Source organism: Pundamilia nyererei, unplaced genomic scaffold (genome assembly GCF_000239375.1).
Source record: "Pundamilia nyererei isolate P.nyererei 1_Seehausen unplaced genomic scaffold, PunNye1.0 scaffold00221, whole genome shotgun sequence".
NCBI classification, from domain to species: Eukaryota; Metazoa; Chordata; class Actinopteri; order Cichliformes; family Cichlidae; genus Pundamilia; species Pundamilia nyererei.
In genome coordinates, this window is record NW_005187622.1 from 797,760 (window position 1) to 820,690 (window position 22,931).

Sequence of the window (22,931 nt, forward strand, 5' to 3'; positions counted from 1 at the left end):
TGGCTGAGACTTTCATCCTGATTTGCTCTGCTTCTGTCTGTGATAATTTATTAATCCGTATGGCAGATTCTGTGGCTGTGATGAGGTCCACTATTGTCACAGGCTGGGTCTCTGACCCAGCGCTCTGTGCATCTCTTTGTATTTGTTTCATTTTTGATATGTTATTAGTTTTTGTGTCTTTTCTTATCTAGCTTTAGTTTGGGCAGTTATTGTTTCTTGTTCCTTGGTTTTCCATGTTTTGGGGTTTTTGTATTTATTCATCTCGTATTAGGTCTGTTAAGTTGTGTTGTCATGTTTAGTGTTTAGTGTTTCCTGTTTTATTTTGACAGTGTCATGTGTTCTTTGGTCATTGTATTTAGTTTCACTCCTCCTGGTCCTGTCATTAGGGTTATGTCTGTCAGCTGTTCCCCCCATGTGTCTCCACTTCCACTGATCACCTCTTGTAGGTATTTAAGCCCTTTGTTTTCTGCTTGTCATTGTCGGTTCGTCTGTTTATTTGACCTCAGTCACAGTCATGGTTTTCGTCCGTTATTCTATGGTAGTCTTAGTCTTAGTCTTTGCCTGTTATTCTCCACCACAGTCATAGTTTAGGTTTTGGTCTCAGTACCATTTAGTATTTTGTTTCTTAGTGTTTTGCCTGTTTGTTTTGGTCTGTTGGTTTAACCCTGCCGTCATTTTAATAAAGCCTCACCTTTCTGTTAAAACCTTACTACTCCTCATCGTCATCTGCTTTTGGGTCCTGTTTCCACACACATCGGCGCACCCCGCCGTGACAACTATGGGCAACTGTTGTGGAGAAATGGCAAAATTGAGTCCTTTAGCTAATACTCTCTTTTCAGGTTCAGTGAGAATCCTGTCTGAAAAGTTCTTTACCCATTTCTCCTGACTGTCTTCAGGTGTGTTTTCTTCTCTGGGTTGTGTAGGTTCAGAATGAGGAGTGTGTGTTTTTGAAAGCAAGGTGTGAAATTTCCTGCGTTGTCTTTCTTTTCCTTTAGAGTGTTGGGCCCGCTGAGCCTTGTCCACAAACTTGTAAACATCTTCTAAGATTGGAGAGGGTAGAAGGATTTCCAGTTCCTGCAGAGTCTGGCTGATCTTGATCTGGACGGCATCTATGGTGAAATGGACCTGTCTTATCCTTTCACTTAAAAGGTGATTTTGTGCTCTCTGTAGAATCAAGTCTGCTCTGTATCCCCTGACCGTGGATCCAAGGCGCAGGCTCTTAGGAACAACTCTGCTTTGTCTGCATCTTAGGTTGAAACGGAGATGGTTCCTATGATCCGCTAGTTTCCTTGATTCCCTTTCATACTCCCGCACCAGTTGAAGGGTGTTCCTCCAAAAATGTACGGCAATATGTCTGTGAAGGTTCTCAGTCATCCAGGTCATCGTAGTCAAAGGAGCTTGCAAAGAAAAGCGTCTGGACTTCTTTAAGTTGTAGCCACAGGTGTAAAGCTGACGTTTAGGGTAGAAAATTCCCAACACGTGTCCATTTGTTTTGCAGTGTTTGAGTTTGTCATGCTTTAAGATGAGCTGCACAGGCTGGAGAACGACCTCTTCAGTTTAAGAGAGACACGACGGGTATTTCCCAGAGTCTGGGCTGCACAGGCCCAGCCACTCTGGCCTCCTCACTCATGCTGGTTACTACAAATTCAACTGAGCTTACACTGCATTAACTCTGTGGGCGTTTAAGTTTTTTCATGACCAAACTGTATGAATTCATGTGATTTACAGTTGAAGGGTATCATTAGAAATCAGCTGAAGGCCACAGTGACTTTTTTGGATGGGCCTTGACCCCCGTTTATGTTTTTATGATGCTTCTTTAGCGAAAGTCTCAGAATTTGTAATAAATCTGGAGAATTGATGAGTTAAGAGGGTATTTAAGGGAACCAAATCACAAAAGTCTCAAAAAATATTTATTTAGTATTTGGGGGATAAAGTATGTAATTAATTCAGAATGACAGTTTTTGGTTAAAAAACAAAAAATAAATAAATATTTACTAAAATGTTAAAAAAACACAAAAAAACTGCCAAAAGTCAGAATTGTGTGGTTCAAAGCTGACTTTGATATCAATATCTTCCATCATCATCATTCATTATCAGCTGTCATGATGAAGAGTAGGAGGAGGAAGTCTTCATCATGTCTCCAAACACAAACAGGAAGCAGTTTGAGTTTTCCCGTGTTAGCAGAAATGTACACGCTGATGATCGGAAAAATATTAGAAATGCTTTGATCCTGAAGCTTTTTGATGTTTAGTCTCCAATAAATAGATTAATGAACAGATTTCCCAAACGTTTGTTAAGTGTTCCTGTTCATGGTTTCCTGGGACGTGTAGCCTCAGTGTTACATCACAGTATCTTTAAGAAAGTCTTCATTTTGAGCTGGCAAATTCCATTTACAGCTTCATGTGATGGAAAAACATCTTTTAATGAAGCTCCTGTTTTATTTATGAAGCACATTTGTGAGCTTCAGATAAATAAATATAACACGAACTCCACACAGGAAACAGGAAGTTTGAAACCCTGAGAATGACTCAGAACTCACTGTTTAACGGTAAATAATCTGATGGATTCATAGTTTTTCTCCTTCAGGTGTGCGTGTTGTACTTCGCGAAAAGCGTTGAGCTGGCAGGTGTGAAGGAAGAGAAGACTGTTGCCGTGCCAACACCAATCAGCAGCCACGACCTTTGGAAGCTGTTGCTACAGCGGCACCCAAGGTAAAAAAAGAAAAAAAAAGCGCACATGAACATACGTGTGAAGACGAATCAAGGTCTAACAAGTGTTTGTGTGTCCAGACTGTGCGAGCTGCAGGACGGCGTCGTGTTGGCAGTGCGTCAGGAGTACGTTCCCATCGGCGACCAGGTGCTGACTCTGGGAGACGGAGACGAAGTCGCCGTAGTGCCGCCGCTTAGCGGGGGCTAAGAGACTTGAGACTGTAAGTAATTACTGATCAGAGATCAAGAAAAAGGTCCATGTCAGGTATTTGCTCCTGCTTCACTGCACAATTTAAAAATCAAAGCATATTTTCCTGTTGTGACTTTAAATCCAATAAATTAATGATAAAGAGTCAACAAGTTTGATCTAAACCACCATTTCTTTTAAAAGATGTCGAAGGAGCTGAGCGATGTCTTCAAGCTGAGCCGTGATTGGCTGTCTGTGCAGGAAGTGGTCGACTCTGTCAGCAGCCCTTCGTGTGGAGCCATTTCAGTATTTATAGGTTTGTTCCCATTTACTTTATTTACTTACCTGGATGACTGAGCATGCATCAAGAAGCAATATGGCACGTTTCTTTTATTTTTAAATATTTTAGAGGAAAATAAGTCAGAAGCATTTGATAAAGGGGAAAGTGATATATTTAATATAGGATGGGGATGTAAAGTGTCAAATGCTGGAGAGGAAAAGAAAATCTAGCATATTGATAAAATATTTAAAATTTTACTTCTTATAACTACTCAAATTTGTGTAAAAGCATTTTAGAAAAACAAAAGCTGAATTTTTATTTAATGTTCCAATACAGCATTTCAACATTTCATGTAAAATTGTGTGAAATGTCAGTATTTAAGAAAGAAGGTAAAGTAAAAACATTTGAGGACAAAGCTGCAGTTCCATTATTTTAGGAAGCTCTTCTAGTTACTTTGTTTTAAAAACAAAGTATGTTTTCTTTTATTTTCTTTTAAACTACAACACTTCAGGGTAATGCTTTACAATAATTGGAGTAACTGTTGCAAAAGCCAGATAAAAATACTTTACTTAATAATAACATCTTGTTGCTATGTCATTTTAAATCTGTTGTTTGATTTGGACACGCTGGTGAGTACGTCGACCCTGAAGGGTTAAAATACTCAGCTTTTATTTCTGAAGCACGACAGACAGATTTCCTGCTCAGTCTTAATATTTTCTACAAGTATTTCTCAAAGATATTATTAGTGTTTTGTATTTAAAGTTAAAAAATAATAATATAGAGGTTTGTTAAAGCAGATCAATAACCAGTAACAGTCACAGCAATGAGTCGTCCTTTTGAGATCAAGCTCCTCCTCACTGTGTGTCAGACTACAAAGAGCTGTTTAGTGGTTCAGGACCAGGTGTGGATGAGGGGAAGACATGAGTCCTCACATTGCTGGCTATACAAATTTGTGCATGCGCCTGTGCGTGCTATGTGTGTACACAGGTACCACCCGCGAGGACGAGGCAGACGGCAGGAAGGTGGTTGGACTGGAGTACGAGGCATATGAGCCCATGGCCCAATCAGAGTTCAACAAGCTGTGTGCTGACATCAGAGCGCGCTGGCAAAGCGTGACACACATCTGCGTCCACCACAGGCTCGGGTGAGGACGCTAAATGTGGCAGGCTGGCGGGGCCACGCTGGTGTTACATTTGTAGTTTTTAACTTAAATAAAAAATATGACACATAGCTTCCACCATCAGGTGGGTGAAGGTGGGCGAAACCAGTGTTGTCATGGCGATCTCATCTCCTCACCGCCATGACGGCCAGCAGGCGATCCAGCACTGCATCAGCCAGCTGAAGGCTAATGTCCCCATTTGGAAGAAGGTGATACCTCGGAGCCAGTCTGATCAGCGCGATCGACACATCATGTCAATGATTATTGATTATTGATTGTGTGCTTGTGATCAACAGGAAGTTTATGACACGCAGGAGGTGAACTGGAAGGAGAACACTGAGTGTTCGTGGTCCAATCAGAAGAAACCGCCAGAAAACACATTGTCTGACGGAAAACCTAAATAAAAAAATGTGATAAAACACAGATACTTGTAGTGGGCGGAGCCATAATTATATGTTTAGACCATTTGAGTTTAACTCTAATTCTCTTCATTTAAAACACAATATTTCAAAAAACTAATGATCATGTAAAGCTTAAAATGTTTTAAATTTGTATTTTTGTATTGACTGAGTCTGACGGTCACATAGATTTTTTTTCCCCTAAGATACTAAATGTATGAATGCTGTAAAATCTTCCAAAATGAACTAAAAACCATCATCAGAACATGAAGAAAAAACTGCTGTAAAACTTAGTGTCCAAAATATCTGTGTGTGTTTATCTTGAAGGTAAAGCATGTCTGTGCTGTCATTTGGTGTGATACCAATTTATACCACAAGGTGGAGCAGTGATTAAGGTTAAATCTGTGTAACCTTGAGTTAACCACGTGAGTTATTAGATTATATTCGTATCTATAGTGGAAGGCTGGGAAAAGTAAATCTTGGGGAGACGGAGGATCTGAAGATGTAATAAAGGTTTTTTTTAAAAAAGCAGTACGCACACCTGCTGATAAAATGCTGCCCTCTGGTGGTAAAATTTTCGATCTGAACTTTGCAGTTAAGATTAAACTGAAAAGCATCATCTTCCTCTGGATGAAGGCAAGCACACAGGTTGAAAGATTTCTCTGTAGTCCACAGGAGGAGGGTCAGTCTGGTGTATTGGTGTTCCAGCAGGAAGCAGGGCGTCTGGTTCACGCACAAAATATGAACCAAGAATTCCTGCGAGTGGTGAACGTGAACTAGAGAGAGGACAAAAGGCTGAAAAATCTGATAAGATGTGAACTGCTGTGCCTTGAGGTGAAGATTTGTTCCTGTCAGTTTGCTGATTAATCTGAAGATGTTTCCTGTCCTCGTTATCGGGCGTCAAACAGACGCGACGCAGGCTTCGTAAAAACATTTTACAAATACTCACGTGTGACGTGAATGATTGAATTTATCGTAGATTAATTGGTTTCTCAAACAAAAAGCATAAAAAATGACCTGATATCAGTCGTCACCTCTGAAACCAAGAGACCATAAAGACAGTAGTAGGTCTGAATGTTTGACTCAGCAAGGGAAATATTAATTGTGGCAAGTTTAAAAGAACCATTCTTGTGCCTGCAGGCACTCCTGCAGTGAGATAAGATCATGATGACTAACAGGCGGAGTGTATCTGCATGTGAATCATGTTTGCGATTGTGTCAAACAATAAAATCTCCTGTAAAACCAACGACGTCATCCAAGAAGCTTAAGAAATCTAGAGCACGTGGTCACCAGAGATAAAAACAAAAGGACATGAAGTAAAGCGTGTAACAGTGAAGCAGATAATAAATCTGCACAACAGCTGGTGCTCACACTCTAGCATACAGCACACCAGCTGCATTTTACCACAGTGGGGCAGTTTTTATGATGTTTATAAATACAGGAAAAACAAATTGAAACCTCTGTCAGAATCATGGTAAGAGCTCGAGTTCCAGGGAAGAAAAAAGCTCTTAAGATGTTATTTTTGGACAGAATATTACATTTGTGTATTCAGTTATGTCCAATTCAGTTTCTTTTAATACCGCTATGATAAGTGCCCAGAGGTGTTTCAAGAGGGTTAATCTGTCTTCTACTGGGGGTAACTATGTCACTGTGTTACGTTCCAGATCATGTTAAACTGATGCTTGTGTTTCCTTTACGTGAGTAGAGACGTTTGCTCCACAACAAAATGCAGGGAATATAAATTAGGGATTACAATTTCAGCAGAAAGCAGGAGATAACATTTCTGTGTCTTTAAATTTTTATGTTTCCTCAAACGAAACCCGATCTCTACCCTTCAGTGATTCACTCTTTCCTTCACTGGTTGTGTGTGAAAACTAGTAGGCATTCGAGTTACCTGCTCAGGTGATCAAACTCAACAGGCTCTGAACCTGTTGAGTCACCTGATGAAGGTGAAACTAGACTACTTCTTCTTTTTTTTCTTTTTTTAAAGAAAAGGTTTCCATAGGTCATCGCCTCTCATTTCACCCATTGCTAAATGGGTGAGGAAAATGAAGCAAGCATTGGGTTGCTGTAACTAACCTGATCAATTAATACATGCCTGCTTCTCACAGGAGCCTTTACGTTGGCCGTTAAATGATCGTGCACCTTTTATCTAACCTCTTTTTTTCTTAACATGTTCAGAGGATAACATGCCCCATATGAATGATGTATAAAACGATTCAGCAATAAATTCGATGTTTCTGAAGCAAACAGTGGACAATGTTTGGATTTAGTTATTTCTGTTAAGTTATAGAGATAGAAATTAAACAGAACAACAATATGAAACCATTATAATAAATAATTATGATTGCTAAAACACCATAAACAAATAAACTTTAGTTACCCCTAAAATGGGAAATTCCCGAATTCCGCAACTCAAAACAGGAAACACAACCAGGAACAAAAAAAAGAAACTAGATTAACTTTTCAGTAGATGTTACTACAAATAAAAGCGCTCAAGGAAGTAGAAAAGCTAGGTTAAATGTAACAGCTCAGCAACTACAAGTCTAAATAAAAATGCCAACAACAACGAGTAAAAACTAATGCGTTTGATGTTTTTAAATGAACAGCTTTACTTTGAAATTGTCCCGGAAGTCTGGTAACAGTTTTTATCCCCCAACCCTCCGCTATTCCGGTCAGCTGACCAAGAGTCGGTCTGCTGACTGTCAAACCCTCCAAGTCTGCACTGATACTGGGAGACTACCGTCACCGGGCCGAACCCTGCTCTGGCCATGTTATCGGAGCTCCTTTCTCGGGCAGCCACCTGACACCCTCCGCTGTGATCCGGAAGTGCAACGGTTAGCCTAAACACGCCAAAGTCGCGGAAACAGCCGGATTCTCCCTGTCTTCCGTGACCGCTCATCTGGTCGTCTCCATCCCAAGCCCGTGTGACTCCAGCCGGCCCACCTCCCAGGCAGCTTCCGCTGACAGCCATGGCCCTGCTGGACCTCGCCATGCAGGGCCTCGCCGTGTTCGGCTTCATCCTGTTCTTCGTGCTGTGGCTCATGCACTTCATGTCCATCATCTATGTGTGAGTGCATCGCGAAGCGAGGCTAAACATTGCTAACAGCTAGCCTCGGCACAGCTCCTTCCTTTATTTCTGTCTGTCCCCGTGTGGTTATGTGTGAACGGGGTTAAACTCGGAAATAAGCCGACCCCCTGCTCCTGGGGACAGGTTTGTGGATGTATGACAGGAGGTGAACCTGCAGCCTGGACGGTTAGCTCGTTGGTTGGGCGTTTTCCTGGTTACCGCTAGCCGGGTAATGTTAGCTCGGACGGGATATTCCGGTTACTGCGGTCCTTTCAGGTGGTAGTTAACTAAATCACGTCATTAATTATAGTTTTATAAACCGTGAATCGATAACAAGGAACCTGAAGTAACCGTATTTCATCGTACAGAACAGTTTAAATGGCGGTAGATGTTTAGGTGACGTTTCTGTAGCTTATTACGCACCTAATTTCCTGCTTCCTCTTAACGCAGAATCTCACTTTATTAAAATAGGATTTTAGAATTTTCATTCAGCAGCCGCTTTTCTTACATTATGGAGTGTATGTTTAGTGTTGTATTTAAGTGTTGTGAGCCGTTGTTTAATTCGGCTGTAACCCATTTTATCTTTTACTTTTTAATTCCATGAATTTCTATGTTTTTGGTCATGTTTATACTTCTGTACACAGAGCATGACTAAATCAGTTAACTTTTAGTAGGACAGAAGATAAGCATCGTACATAGAAGCCATACCTTTGTGCAGCACCATAAGGGAAGCTGAAAATGAGCATGGGCTTTGGTGCTGTGGAATTTGTGGAACTTATCTTTGCAGCTTTAATTTTTTTTTAATGATTTGGACTCAACAGAGTGAATTCATGCTGCAGGTCTTATAGCAGCACCTGACCTGGCAAAAAAAAACAAAAACCCAACATATCCTGTAAATGGACTTGGTTCGTTCATCTCCACCGCTATAGTAAAAGTTCCAGGCAGTCTAGGATTTAAACCCTTTAATTTGCCTGGTTTTCGTAAGATTAGAAAACTTAAAGAAGTTTCTTTTAAACCCCTCCAGATCTTTGAAAGAGCAAAAAGCAGCTCAGCTGACTTACTGAAGGTTTTGTGAGATTTGCTTCCCCTGAAATTCTTAAGAAGTCATGTGACAGCTTCCTTTTTTTCAGTAGGGAAAGAAAATTGGAGCATACTTCAAACAAACATGGGAAATGTGTTTTAGTTGGCTGTTAAAGGTGAAAGATAACGGGAGTTGATCTGCACAGGGATGTGGAACTGTTGGAGGTAAACATGCTTCCAAAGTTTCTTGGAAATCCGGGAATCTGTCACAGTGTGTTCATACATACAGTGTGTTCAACACGTTCATACACGTTCACACTTCCCTGGAAGATGTAGGGAGGACTGCAGCATTCATGCCTGCTTTCAATGGGATTAATATTTGGAATGAAAATGACACATCACACATGCGCTCTTCTAAAGATAATAAAATAAAGTTATATGTTCACTTTGACAACATGTGAATCTATACAGATAACATGAGGATGAAATAATTGGGAAGGCTAATTAAAAGCTGAGCTAGTTTGTTTATTATCTTAACATAAAATTATCTGTAAGGACAGCAAAGCCATGTGCTTTCACCTTGATCGCCTTTCCCTCACTCTTATCCTTGGATCAAACAGACAGTCACTGCCTTTGGTCTTATTCATGACCATTAATGCTCAATGTCAGCATGACGAGTGAGGCAGCCTATGTGAAACGGACTCTCATGAAGAGCCTTTAGTCTCACAGGCAGTGTTTTCACAGGAAAACACCAGCTAACTCCTTCATCACATAGTTTAAACCTAAAGTGATGCCTTGAGCTGACAGAAAGCATCACTGACAGAAGCTGAGAGAAAATGAATCATATTTTAATCTAAATGAACTGTATCACTTAGGAGTTAAAAGGAGCTTTTAAGCATGACAAAGAGTGGTTCGATAAAATGTTGATATTGACTGTCAGATAAACATATCAACAGCAAGAAAGTGCTTCTATGCACAGCTATGTGCGAGTGACGCCTGTACCACAGACCTCTGGGTGTGAAGCGTTTGTAAGGGTGGTGCCCTGTAACTCCGTCCTGATGGTAGAGGATATATTCACCATGAGGAGGGTGTGAGACATTGTTGAGGATGTCACACCTTTTTCCAGCACTTGGAACTCCCAGAGTTGCATCATACCATGTTGTTCCTAACCTGCAGTGTTTACAGACATATTAAGGTCTGCACAAAACACACTCTGTACTTCTGTCCACCTCCAACCATCTCCACATCAAGTACAAACCTTGTAATCCTTCTCTAAATGACTCAAAGCCATCCCGCTCGCTCTAAAAGCAAAAATTATCTCTTCTGTTTTCAAATGGAGAAAACAGAGTAACAAAGTCTGTTTCATCTTCTCTCATCAAACCACCAATCGTTGCACCTTCAGTAAATTAAAGACTTCAGATGAGTTAATGTACTGCATTCACAGAGTAATGAATGGAGATGTACTGCAGTACACCCCGGAGGGCCGTCGTGGTAACAGATGATACTGCAGCTTTCACTCTAACGTGCAGTGATCAGTCAGCTAAAAAGGATTGAGCACATCTGATGATTGTGCTGTGCAGCCTTTGATATGTGCTCTTACTAAATGCAGATGAAACATGGCACACACAGGTTTGGTCGAGATGACTGTGTATTTTGTGCGGTACATGTAAAAGAGCATTTCCTGTATGGCCTGTGCCTTTGATATTTTTGGTACAGGAACTGTTAATGAGGACTTTCAGGCTCTGGGAACTCGATGGGTCTTATGAATGTTCTTATGAACCTCAAATATGAGGTCTTATGAATCAGATTTGGAACAGGCGACTGAAGAAGACCCTCTTTCACTCCTGCTGCTTTTCGAATATTAATAATTTTAAAAGTCTGAGAAACTTCCTCTGCTTTTACATTTACTTCTTGGCCAGGATTGTTCCACAATATCAACTATGGTCTGTGTTGAAATCTGTTTGTTTATTGTCTAATTTCCTCTTTCTGAGGAGAAAGAAGCGAGTCGCCTTTGTTCCCCTGCAGACAGCTTGTTTGTGCTTCCTCGTTGCTGCTTTTACTTCTCCAGCTACCCATAGTTTATCTTTTAAAAATCTCTATGTTGTGTCAAAACTTTCCCTTATCAAAAGAGAACTGTAGAGCCTATGAAGATGCCGTAGCTTTCTGTGAGACAGTGCACTGTCATTATTCTTATCTCACTGATTGAAGCTCAGGTTTGCTGGTTTTAAGCGGCTGTGTGTAGAGAAGTGTTCTGAACCCTGTAGTGCCTTGTTTATATTTGCTAAAATATAAATCCAGGTCCCTCTCCTCTCTGGTAGGATGCTCTGAAGTTCCTCAGTAGAGTTTACAGGGTATTAGAAACAACATTTGGTAACCTACTTACCTAACCGTATCTTATCTCTGCTGCAGCCCAAGTATTTGCTCTCTGATTAATATAAATAAGCTATAAAAAACTTTACAATCTCCATAGATGGGTCTAAAGGACAAGGACAGAACATCACTATGATAGTGTGTAGCTGTTGCACCATCTGTCATTAATATAAATACACAGACACCTCCACCTGCTTTTTTTCACCACTCCATTCTTACAGGATCGCTGAACGCTGTGACGTGAAGGGAGGAACTCTTTGTGTCCTTTACAAAGTTCATTTCAATTTGTTTTTCTAATTTTGTAAATGTGTTTTTGGTTCAGTTAGTTCCCAGTTTTTATTTCTTTGGAAGTCTGGTTCTTGTTTTTATTTTAGTAACTAAAATCTCTTAACAGGCTTAGTTTGAGCTCACTAGGAAAACCTCAGTCTGGATATCGTGTTTGTGCTTCCAGTTAAAAGGCCATCATTGTCCTCCCTGGATCAGAACACTTTGCATTAATTTTAATAGTTAAAGTAAGCTGCTGGAGCAGGTCTGACACAGGAAAATATACTAGCTCCCTTCCAGTTAGCGCTGTTCGATATAACGATATATATCAGATGACGATATAAAAACGTCTATTTTATGCTATCATTTGTTTCGTGGTGTCGCAAAATAAACTGTTTACGGCAATATTTCTTCATCGTTTTGGTGGTCACTGTAGGGGCTATATTAATTTCTTAAAGTTCTCTCTTTCTCTTATATTTAATATAACCACACTACAGACGGACAAGCGCCTGTTTTTATGCGTTGTGGTTAGCAACAACGACGGTAACAGCATCGCGTGTCCGCTTCTTTATGTTCCACATAAACCTTTCACATAAAGCTCAAGATCCTGTTGAGACTTTTCAAAATAAACTGAATCACGTGAAAGAGCAGATTATTTACCAGATGAGAAGTAAAAAAGAGCCGGCAGGTGCTAAAAATGAAACCGTACACTCAAACGTTAAAACAGGCTTTTCTCCACAGCACGCCGTGTAATAAATACTCACAAAGAAAACGGCGGCCGTTACAACTTATGTCTAAAAATGTATAGTTTCATGCGTCGGTTAAAACACTCGACTCCAGCTACATGACTTGCAGCAGGAAACACTTCATGCAAGTCGAGCTGCTCGAGATTCACAGAATTTACAGAAAATGTTACATTTTTGTGATTTATATCGTTATCAGGATGATAGAATTCTTATATCGGGATATGAGATTTTGGTCATATCGCACAGCCCTACTTCCAGTACAACAATAAAGTTAAATAGAACCTGGAGCTATAAATCTTTACCTTTCCTTTGGCCAAACTGATTTCCTAATAATAAAATAAAACACTGAAATAAATCAAAGGTCACCCGTTAGATAAAACGCAATCTGTATGAATGAATGATTTTATTTTTTTAGCCCAGTGATACATCACAGTCAGATTATGCTAACAGGAACTTTTTCACCCAGGCGCTGCAGATTTTCCATTCTTGATAAACCCAGAGACTCAAAATAGATTTTAAAATATGTTTGTTATGATGTTCTCTTTAAATAATGTTTTTATTTGTTTGTTTTTTTCAAATGTTTCTTTGATTTTTACCTGCTGACCTTTGACCTCTTTCTTTCAGACGTCTTCACCTCCACAAGAAAAGACCAGAGGTCAAACAGCCGTTCATGCAGCTAGCTGGAGTTTCTCTGCTGAAGCCACTAAAAGGAGTTGACCCGAACCTGATCTCCAACCTGGAGACATTCTTTACACTGGATTACCCAAAGGTGAAGCCAAATACTCCCAACCCAGATAATTACCCCTTAGTACTCCCCCCAGCTAACCTATCATGACTGCCTGACTACCAAGACTCCTACTGTCCCACCCTACAGTCCCAGTTACCATCCCACTGTCCTGGGCTACCATCCCTGTCCTTCCACAGACTGACCTTCCATTGCCTCAGTCTACCCTGTAACATTTACTAACCTTTGAGCTCCAATAATAAACATCTGTCTGCTGTTGTACCGCTTCTCAGACTAATTGAAACATTTGGTTTTACAGTTTGAAATCCTGCTGTGCATTCAGGATCAAGACGATCCAGCTGTTGACGTCTGCAAAAAGTTGTTGGGAAAATACCCGAATGTAGACGCTCGATTATTCATTGGTGAGAAAAAATTACTTTAAATTATGCTTCTTTTTTTTTTTCTTTTTTTCTTACATGTTTTTCATCTGTTAGCAGCTAACATTAGCATGTGATGTCTCTGGTTCTCAGGAGGGAAGAAAGTTGGAATTAACCCCAAGATCAATAACTTGATGCCGGGCTACGAAGGAGCTAAATATGGCCTGGTGTGGATCTGCGACAGTGGCATCAGAGGTCAGTTCTTCACCACTGATGTGATGGCTATCATTGTTTTCATTGTTGATTCTAAAGCTAACTCCCTTTGTGTTTGTGTGTTGCAGTGAAACCGGACACCCTGACAGATATGACTAATCAGATGACAGAGAAGGTGGGACTGGTACATGGGTTACCGTACGTTGCCGACCGCCAAGGCTTCGCTGCCACACTGGAACAGGTAAAGTCACACTAATGTAATGGGAATTCTTTTCTTTACTTGTCTTGATGCTAACAAATGCTAACACTAACCTGTTTCCAGGTGTACTTTGGGACATCCCACCCCCGCTCATACATCTCGGCTAATGTGACTGGGATAAAGTGCGTGACGGGTATGTCATGTCTGATGAGGAAGGATGTTCTGGATCAGGCCGGCGGATTGGTCGCCTTCGCTCAGTACATTGCTGAGGATTACTTCATGGCTAAAGCTATTGCTGACAGGTTGGCACGTTAACATTAGCACCCTGTCGATGTTGCTGTCAGAGCTTCACTTCACACTTATCCTATCTCTCTGCAGAGGCTGGAAATTCTCCATGGCGACACAGGTGGCGCTGCAGAATTCTGGATCTTACTCCATTGGCCAGTTCCAGTCCCGCATGATCAGGTGACCTCAGTACTCATTACTGATTGATTAGTGATGGTTTTTAAATGTTTTTCCCTCCATTTTGCCTGGTTTTTTTTGGGGGGTTGGTCCATGACCTGCAGCAAGACATAATTTTATTTACATTTATTGTGTTCTTTAATTTCTTACCTGTTTTGTTTTTCACAATAAGCCATTAGCATTTAGTTTTTATTATTAGTTATAAGCAGCGTTATTAGGGGCGTGGGCTTTTGACTAAAGAGTAGTTGTAGCTGTTGGACCATAGCTCATAATTCTGAATCCCCTCTTTGACCTGAATCCTCAAAGCAGCTGATATTAATCAAGTTTTATGTTTGCAGGTGGACGAAGTTGAGGATCAACATGCTTCCCGGCACCGTGCTTGAGCCTGTTTCCGAATGCTTCCTCGCCAGTCTCATCATCGGCTGGGCCGCTCATTATGTGTTCAGGTACACAGTTGACCACACAGTGATGAGGTCATTGGTTGACTGGGCGTTTATTGTTCTTTAGCCTCAATCACCAAAAAATAGGTTAAACATTTATCACCTGGACATCATCCAGAGAAACTACAGTATATTGATCTGTGTGTGTGTGTGTGTGTGTGTGTGTGTGTGTGTGTGTGTGTGTGTGTGTGTGTGTGTGCTTTAGATGGGACATGATGGTGTTCTTCATGTGTCACTGTCTCGCCTGGTTTATATCTGACTACATTCAGCTGACCGGGGTCCAGGTAATATCACATACTTCTAATTTAAAAGGAATATTATTTTTTTCAACAACAATTACTTTTTCATTTTTAAGAATTCAGAAACACAAATATGAAGCTGCCAATTACTGATGTTTTCCGATTGATTTAATAATAATATGAAAAATATGAATGTTGTCTTAATTTTCTTCCTTTAAATAGAAAAGATGAAAGTTTAGTAAGTAAGGTTAATTAAATTAAAAAAAAAAACTTAAGCCAATTAAAAAATAAAAACATTAAAAACTGGAACAAAAAGATTAAAATATTTGAAGGTTCAGTTCAATAAATAATCGTAAAAATGTTTAGATTTAAAAGTTGTTTTTTTTTAATGAAAAACAATACAAACAAATGTAAGAAAGTTAATAAATTTAAATGAAATTGAAAAATAAGGAGATTTTTTTTTTAAAAGTGTGACTGATTACTGGTTGATGACATCACCACAGGGCGGCCCTCTGTGCTTCTCGAAGCTCGACTTTGCAGTCGCCTGGTTCATCAGGGAGTCGATGGCGGTGCAGATCTTCCTGTCGGCTCTGTGGGACCCAACCATCAGCTGGAGGACTGGACGCTACCGGCTACGTTGCGGAGGCACCGCTGAGGAGATCCTCGATGTCTAGTTACCTCGGTGACGGGCCTCATCTGCCCCTCCACCCTCACCTCCTCATTACAGCGAGGAGAGGAAGAGACTGATGTTTGTTTTTGTTTTTGTTTTTCTCTTTTTTTATGAGGAAAAACTGAAGTGTGTGCGTGTGCACATGAGCGTGCGTGTGTGTGTCTGTGTGTGTGCGTGTTTTAACTATTTATCTTTCTTTTGGTGCTAAAAGCTGAAAGACGCCAGAACAAGCCAATGAGAGAGCAGGAAGCAAGGAAATATGTGAGCGACACATGCACTGAATCATCTGGTCTCTGATCAGAGCAAGAAAACAGGACGACTGTGAGCCAATCAGGACAGAGGACTACACAATACTCCCACCTGATTGGCTGATATTATTTTGCATGGAAGGTATTGACGGGCATAAAATAGGCATGAACGAGAGCAGACGTTTTACTCTGAAAGTCCTCTGTGCTGTCAGATATTTAAAAAACTACTTAATTTGAGACTGCAGCACAAACTTGAATGTGACATTCGTCACATTCACATATCAGAAGAACAAGAGTCAGCTTTCACTGTTTTTCTATGGCAAAGCCTTCTCTTCTTCGGTGGTTTTTGAAAAGCTGGAGCTGGAGGACTGTGCTGTTTTCAGAGTAAAATATCTGAAACCTTCTGATTATCACGACTTTTATCCGTTTCCATTGTTTTACAAAAGTAAACAAACAAAAAAAAACTTTTGGATAAAAGAGGAAAATCTGTCCTGGGTGGTTCTGACTGGATGAGCTGAAGTCGTCCAGTTCTGGTTCTGGAGTCATAAAGAGACTTCAGCTGAAACTAATCTTCAGCTCCGGAATCATCTTTACGTGAAAGGTGAATTATATTCAGCTTCTGAGCCTTGTGAGTCACTACAGGAAAGCAGCTGCTTGGTTTTTGCTTCTGTCCATAAAATCTGTGCAGCTTTAGGATAAACATAAAAAAAAATGCAAACATGAGCAGCTGAAGGACTTGAGGCCGCTGACTGTCGTTTAGGAAAAAAAATGAAGTGAACAATGAACAAGTGAAGTTTTCTCTTAATTCATCATTAAGTTATTTGAAGAAAAAAAATCCTTGTAATGAAATGAAATCGTCAGAATGTCATTATTTTGTCATTGTGAAGGTGCAAAGGTACGGAAACGTGACAAATTATTGTCACAAAATCAACAAGTTCAATCATCAGTTCAGCTGCAAAACCCATAAACGGTAAAATACTCTTTAGTCCGATGTGAGATGCACATCATTATTAAAAATAAAAATAAATTAAATATTTCTTTGCCATTTCATTTTAAATTGTTAAAACAACAAGTATAAAATTGATCTAAATTTTAAACTGAAAAGATTAGAAAACTTCTAAAGGGATTGTTGTCTTCTTGAGTAAAATCCAGAAACAAAAAAAATTACAGTGGGAAAAGAGTTGTCTTAATTAAAAAACTAAATTACCAAATGAGACAATAACTTTTCTGGGAGCTCAAATGTCTTTTTCTCCCCTGATTTAATCTCTGACCCTGGAAAACACTTGGGAATCTAGCACTGAATGAATTCCAGTATTTTTTGTAAGGAACGGTCGTAGCATTTCAAGAATTTCTCTTAATGTAAAAAAAAAAAAAAAAAAAAAAGGACCAAAAATCCACATTTCTGAAGTTTTCAGTCTGAACACTGTGTATGTGTGTGAGGATGTGAGAGAAAGTGTTTCTTTAAGCTCAATGTTAGCGTTTAGCTGTTACCGTAGCCACTTGCGGTTTGGTTGATGACATCACTCTGTCGGATGAACCCTCGTGGCCAGTCAGATGAATCATGTTTGTTTATTGTTGTTGTTGTTTATTTTTTCTAAAGACTTATCTAATGTGGAACAGACCGATCACAGTTCACAACTGTGTCACGATAGGAACAATAAAGTTTTATCTCAACCTAAAATCTGTAAGTGTTTTGTGACAGGCTCAGTTGATTGAGTGGGGGGAGTCTTTGGCAGTCAGATGATTTTATTTAATTATTCAGTGATTCATGCTACAACTTCCTGTCAAAGTTTCAGAATAAATAAAAATTAACAAACTTTGTTTTGGAGCAGAGTGCGGCTTAGCTTAGCGCTGCCCCCTCCCGTCATGCACTGGTCCATGTTAAAAATATTTCATATAATAACAATAAAGTCCCACCAGCTCCCACAATGCACCACAACTACTTTACATCAGCTGATACATTCAGGTATAAAAACAGTTTGTTTTAACAAAAAGTTTAAATAAAAATCAAAATAAAATCCCAACATTTTAAACAACCATTTCTAACCTTATTCTGAAAGGGCAAATATATTTTGAAGATTTCATGTTTTCACATACACGCTTTTTAATCCCAACTGTTTATTAATTAATTAACCAAGGCTAGAATAAATATGTAGACAACTGTAAACAAAAATGCTTTCAAAACATTAGCAGGGAATGTTATTTTGAAAGGCAATAGTAGGTGGGTTTATCGCAAAATTCTTTTTTTTAAAAACGGTGTGGTTTACATTTAAATTTAAATGAAGAAAAACAGTTTTCTAGGCCATTCAAACAGGAAGTGATTTCATAATGGGGGCAAATGGATTTGTCCAATTAAAAGGCACAGGAACTTTGGCTTGTTTTGACCCCACCCACCCACAACGCTTGTAACAATTTCACATAAAGTGCTTAAAATCTTTAAATAAGCGGAAAAAAACTCCAATATTAAAAGAAGTAAATTAAAAATGTAAAATGGGGAAAGTTGAACAGAAAATGAACTAAATGGCAGCGGTAGGCAGGTCTGAGGTCAGAAGGCAAACTGGGAATCGGCAGCTTCCTGTATTTTGTGGCTTTTTTCCCATTTAAAAAAAAAAAAAAAAAAATCGAATCCAAACAGAAAATGAAAAAAAATATTAAAATAAGGGAGTGAAATTAATAAAATTAATTCAGTAAAAGATGGGACATTTGAAGCTCAACCACTCACAACTCAGCTTAATACACACACACACACACACATAAATACCCACGCACAAACACACAGAAAGCCTTACATGTTGTACAGTATAAATACATTCATGATTAAAAAACCCACCCAAAATGTTGACCACCAACAAAAATATTTTAAATGAAGTAGAAAAATTCTACTTTAAAAAAAAAAAAAAATCTAAAGACACACAAAACAATCCATCACCAAAACCTCCAAACACCACGTAAAAAACCAGAACCCAGCATAATAATTCAGAAAATAAGGCACAGAAGAAGATTTGAGATCGCAGCTTAACCCTAAAATAATAATTAAAAATAATAATCATTAACATAATTCCAGCCAATCAGACGGCAGTGTGCAGAGAGGCTGAAAATTCAAAAATAACAAGGCGGAAGTTTGTGAAGAACGAGAAAAATAAAAACCTGAAGTAAAAAGAAAAACGTTGGAATCTGAATTTTAAACATAAAAAAGGGTCAAATCATTTCATTTCATTTAAAAATAATATCTATAATAATTTACTTAATGCTCATTGGTAATTTTAAATAAAGATAAATTTAAAGTAAACCTTTGATAAAAGGCAGGTTTTTTTCCTTCTTTTTTTTTTTTTTTTTTTTACTTCCTGATTTCGTTTCCTGCATCACATTAACAAACACAAACTGACGTCACCTCCATGATGGACTTCATTACCCACAATGCACTGCTACTCAGTCTGCTCCGGAATGTGCTCTGTAACCTCTGTAGCCATGGCCATGACCCTCGGTTGTGACATCATTTGCCACCATGATACGAGGCTTGCTGTAGGCACAGAAAGATATCCCCGTGGTCTGTCTGTCTGCGCCGCGGGCCAATCAGAAGCCCTGCGCTCTGAGCGGCCGCTCAGAGGTCAAAGGTCAGATGGTGGACTTGGAAAAGGACACCCGGAGGTGCTGGTTGTGGTCCAGCTGGTGGTCGTGAAGGGCGATCAGAGCCTCAATGGCTTCCTCCACCGAAGCCAGCTGCATCAGCGCCATCTTCCTATCCTTCCTGTGACATCAGAGGAAGTGACATCATCACCCACAACCCATCAGAAAGGAGGGAGAGGAAAGGAGTACATAAACACTTACAAAAAAAAAGTTTAAAGAATTTTTAATATTTTTTTTAACATTAGAAACTGAAGAGAAAACTGAACTTTTTAAACAGTTTATTTCATTATTTTTTTCTTTTTTCATTATTTCGTAAAGTAAACATTTCATACAGTAAACAATTATAGATTTAAATAATATTTTATAAAAATTTAAATTTAAAATTATTCAGTAACATCTGTATTTAAAAAATATGTTTTTTGTTTTCATTTAAATAGTATTTTTCTTTTTAAATAAATCATAATAATCTGCCTTTTTCTGATTGGTTAACAAGCACAAATCAGTGAACGGAGTTGCTTTGTTACTTACTGGAAAAACTTGAAAGCTTTTACTGCAAATCCATTCAAAGAAAATAAATCCTTCAACGCCTCCTCGCTCACTGAAGAGCTAGGAAACAAGGAAACAATGAAGGACAACGATATTTAAATGCATATCAGTCTCCAAGAGTCAAACACATCAAACAGGAAGCGAGGCGGTCTTACGGGATGTTGGAGAGGTGCAACGTTGCTGACGGAGGGAAGATGTTGTTGAAGTTTTTGGAGCCCGGCTTTTTGAAGCGGTGGAGGGCAGAGCCTGAGAAGTCCCGAGTCAGTGCTTGTTCTTCTTGCCCAGCCCCTCCGCGAGGCAGCTGCACCACCGGGTGTTTGGACAACGTCACCCGGATCACGTTACCATGGAGACGCTGCCCGTTCAGGTGACTCATCGCTGTCATTGAGGAACAAAGAGATAAACAAGAATTTGTCTTCTGCTCATCCATTACAGTATTAAAATCATTATAAATACAATTCCGAACTTTTCATTCATTATAATTCAATTGACCACTGTACTCCCGTGCATTTAGTCATTATTCATGACAATATTTATTATTATCAGGGCTCTAGAGTGCGACCAATTTGGTCGCAAATGCGACCAAATTTCTCCATGGTGCGACTAATAAAAAATACTTGGTTGCACCGGTGCGACCAAGTAAAAAAAATACTTGGTTGCACCGGTGCGACCAAGTAAAAAAAATACTTGGTCGCACCGGTGCAACCAAGTATTTTCTCGGAAAAAAAACGTTTCAGCAACCCTGAAAGTCTCCGTGTGTTCAACAACAGACACACATTATGCCCATGTCGTGTTCTAAACCAATCAGAGATACTCAGAGGCGGGGACCTCTGTGATTGGCCGTGGTCCAGATATTCCTGCAGACCTACTTGTGTTTACGTTTGAAAGTGCGGGCAGATAGAGAAGGGTGAGTAGCCCAGGTCAGAAGTGTATGAAGTTGGTATTGAGAAAATATGAAAAGAACAATTGATAACTTCTTCGTTAAGTTAAGGCCTGATCAGTCCAAAATTCTGAGCCAGCGCTCTGACACGGAGCCATCAACCTCTCCGTTTTTGTCAAACACTGGTCCGGAGACGGCATCAGAAAATGAGCCACATACGATCGACTCCCAGCCGGAGTCCACTGAAAGTAAAAGTGAGAAAATGTATAAATTTCGAATCGAGTGGCTAGACCAGTTTCCCTGGCTAAGATACAGCCAAGCTGACAATATGATGCACTGCATTTATTGTCGCGAGTGTGGAAAGACCATGGCCGGCAACACAGCATTTGTCACTGGTGCTAATACGTCTAGAATTGAAACGCTGAAAAAGCATACAGCATCGAGAAGACACATTATATGCCGCGATAAATGCTCTGCCAAAATGTCCCCGCTCCCCACTGCCTTTCAGCGGCAGGCAGGAGTAAACAGGTCATCGGAGGAGGCCGAGATGATCATTAAGTTTAACATCGCCTACAATATTGCAAAAGAAGAAGTTCCGTTTACTAAGTTCAAGTCAGAAATAACTCTTCACAAGAAAAATGGCTTGGACATAAACCCCACATACAGCAATGATGTTGCGTGCGCCCAGTTTATAGGCGTAATCGCTGACACACTGAAAAAAAAGACGTCAGTGGAAATTGCGAACAGTGCATACATGGCCTTCCTGATGGATGGAGACACAGACATCGCCACAAAAGAATGTGTCATTGTGTACGCTCGTATCTTGCAAAAAGGAAGACCAGCGAATATACTGATTGGACACATTGAGGTCCAGCATGCCCATGCCCAAGGTAAGCCATGTCATGTCACGTAGCCTATGTATATGATTAATAATATTACGTCGTGTTACTGAATTAACCATATCTAGCATGTTCTTATCATTGAAAATTAAACATAGCAATAATACATGAATATAGAAACTCAAACTGAAAAAGACTGCATTGTAAACTCTTGATCTGATAAGTAAATGGTATTTTTTTTAATTTGTTTAGGAATTTATGCTGCCTCAAAGAAAGCATTTGCTGCTCTTGGGGACCAGTGCAGTAACTGGTTGGATAAAATCATTGCTATGGGGGCTGATGGAGCTGCTGTTAATTTGGGCAGCAAAGGGGGTGTCAAGTTAATCATTTTGAAAGGTTGTTAGTTAATCATTTACAAATTAAAAAAAACGTGAACATGTAAAACTGCGGTGTTAAGTAATGCAGTTAAAAAATTTGGGTACGCCTAAATTTTGTGCTGGTGCGCCTAAATTTTATTTTTAGGCGCACCAGTGCAACCATGGCAAAAAGTTAGTCTAGAGCCCTGATTATGCTGAATTAATCATCATCACAGATTAATTCACTGAACTGGAATTAAAAACTAAAGTAGCTCTGACCTTCTGTATCATCGCTCACAGCTTCATTAAAAATGAAGAAAAAAAATGTTAAAATGAATTAATTTTGTTTTTTTTAAATGAACTGAATTGTTTCAGACCGAGTTGAGCCTGCGTGGCGTCGCTCATCTGAACAAGAGCGTTTTCCTTCTTGTTGAAGAGGATTTTCACTCTCTGAACGTCTCCGTAAACACCTGAAAAAACATGAAACAAAACTGTCAATGAATCAGCACAGAAACACCTTTCAAACACGTTAAAGAAATAAAATCTGAGTTTTCCTACCGAACAGGATGAAGAGGCAGTGAGGCGTGACGTTCTGCAGAAGGTGAATAAAATTAGTTCAGTGGAAAATATATGTTTAAAGATTATAACTTTAAGTTTTTGACTAAGTATCGTTCCTTTCCAATTCCACCGAAAGCAAAAGAAAATCAATTTAAAAATTTAAATGCCATATATCTGTCCAATGACTTCTTCACAAGAAATTCAATATACAGGGCGGGCCATTTATATGGATACACCGTAATAACATGGGAATGGTTGGTGATATTAAAGTCCTGTTTGTGGCACATTAGTATATGTGAGGGGGCAAACTCCTCAAGATGGGTGGTGACCATGGTGGCCATTTAGAAGTTG

At 39.5% G+C, this 22,931-nt stretch overlaps 3 protein-coding genes across 6 annotated transcripts in view; 2 read left to right on the forward strand and 1 right to left on the reverse strand.

The window, feature by feature from the left end:
- The window catches only part of LOC102202156 (molybdopterin synthase catalytic subunit), an 8,936-nt gene extending 3,383 nt beyond the window's left edge, over positions 1 to 5,553 (forward strand). The window contains exons 1-5 of one of the 3 annotated variants that reach the window (XM_005748419.1): positions 2,862 to 2,929; positions 3,100 to 3,211; positions 4,163 to 4,319; positions 4,420 to 4,543; positions 4,631 to 5,553. In XM_005748419.1, the coding sequence (XP_005748476.1) occupies positions 3,100 to 3,211; positions 4,163 to 4,319; positions 4,420 to 4,543; positions 4,631 to 4,738 (501 nt within the window). In that variant the 5' untranslated portion in view covers positions 2,862 to 2,929 and the 3' untranslated portion in view covers positions 4,739 to 5,553. Of the gene's footprint in view, positions 1 to 2,572; positions 2,712 to 2,789; positions 2,930 to 3,099; positions 3,212 to 4,162; positions 4,320 to 4,419; positions 4,544 to 4,630 lie in introns of those variants that run through there. The other 2 variants (XM_005748420.1, XM_005748421.1) reach the window with 2 other exon arrangements.
- Positions 5,554 to 7,327: 1,774 nt separating this feature from the next.
- ugcg (UDP-glucose ceramide glucosyltransferase) lies at positions 7,328 to 15,634 on the forward strand. Its single transcript, XM_005748422.1, has 10 exons — positions 7,328 to 7,802; positions 12,827 to 12,971; positions 13,246 to 13,348; positions 13,457 to 13,558; positions 13,645 to 13,757; positions 13,839 to 14,017; positions 14,094 to 14,180; positions 14,516 to 14,623; positions 14,823 to 14,901; positions 15,360 to 15,634. Exons 1-10 carry the CDS (start codon positions 7,705 to 7,707, stop codon positions 15,528 to 15,530), a joined length of 1,185 nt encoding a protein of 394 aa, XP_005748479.1. The 5' UTR covers positions 7,328 to 7,704; the 3' UTR covers positions 15,531 to 15,634.
- Positions 15,635 to 18,953: 3,319 nt separating this feature from the next.
- The window catches only part of LOC102203111 (polypyrimidine tract-binding protein 3), a 15,785-nt gene continuing 11,807 nt past the window's right edge, over positions 18,954 to 22,931 (reverse strand). For both annotated transcript variants that reach the window (XM_013914754.1, XM_005748423.2), the window contains exons 10-14: positions 22,581 to 22,614; positions 22,400 to 22,492; positions 20,103 to 20,325; positions 19,930 to 20,007; positions 18,954 to 19,522 (exon numbers count right to left, since the gene is read on the reverse strand). In XM_013914754.1, coding sequence (XP_013770208.1) covers positions 19,390 to 19,522; positions 19,930 to 20,007; positions 20,103 to 20,325; positions 22,400 to 22,492; positions 22,581 to 22,614 — 561 coding nt within the window. In that variant the 3' untranslated portion in view covers positions 18,954 to 19,389. The remainder of the gene's footprint in view (positions 19,523 to 19,929; positions 20,008 to 20,102; positions 20,326 to 22,399; positions 22,493 to 22,580; positions 22,615 to 22,931) is intronic.

Coding starts and splice junctions, on each gene's coding strand:
- ugcg (XM_005748422.1), top strand. CDS start 7,705: ATGGCCCTGCTGGACCTCGCCATGCAGGGCCTCGCCGTGTTCGGCTTC. Junction 12,972..13,245: donor TTACACTGGATTACCCAAAG/GTGAAGCCAAAT, acceptor TTGGTTTTACAG/TTTGAAATCCTGCTGTGCAT. Junction 13,559..13,644: donor CTGCGACAGTGGCATCAGAG/GTCAGTTCTTCA, acceptor TGTGTGTTGCAG/TGAAACCGGACACCCTGACA.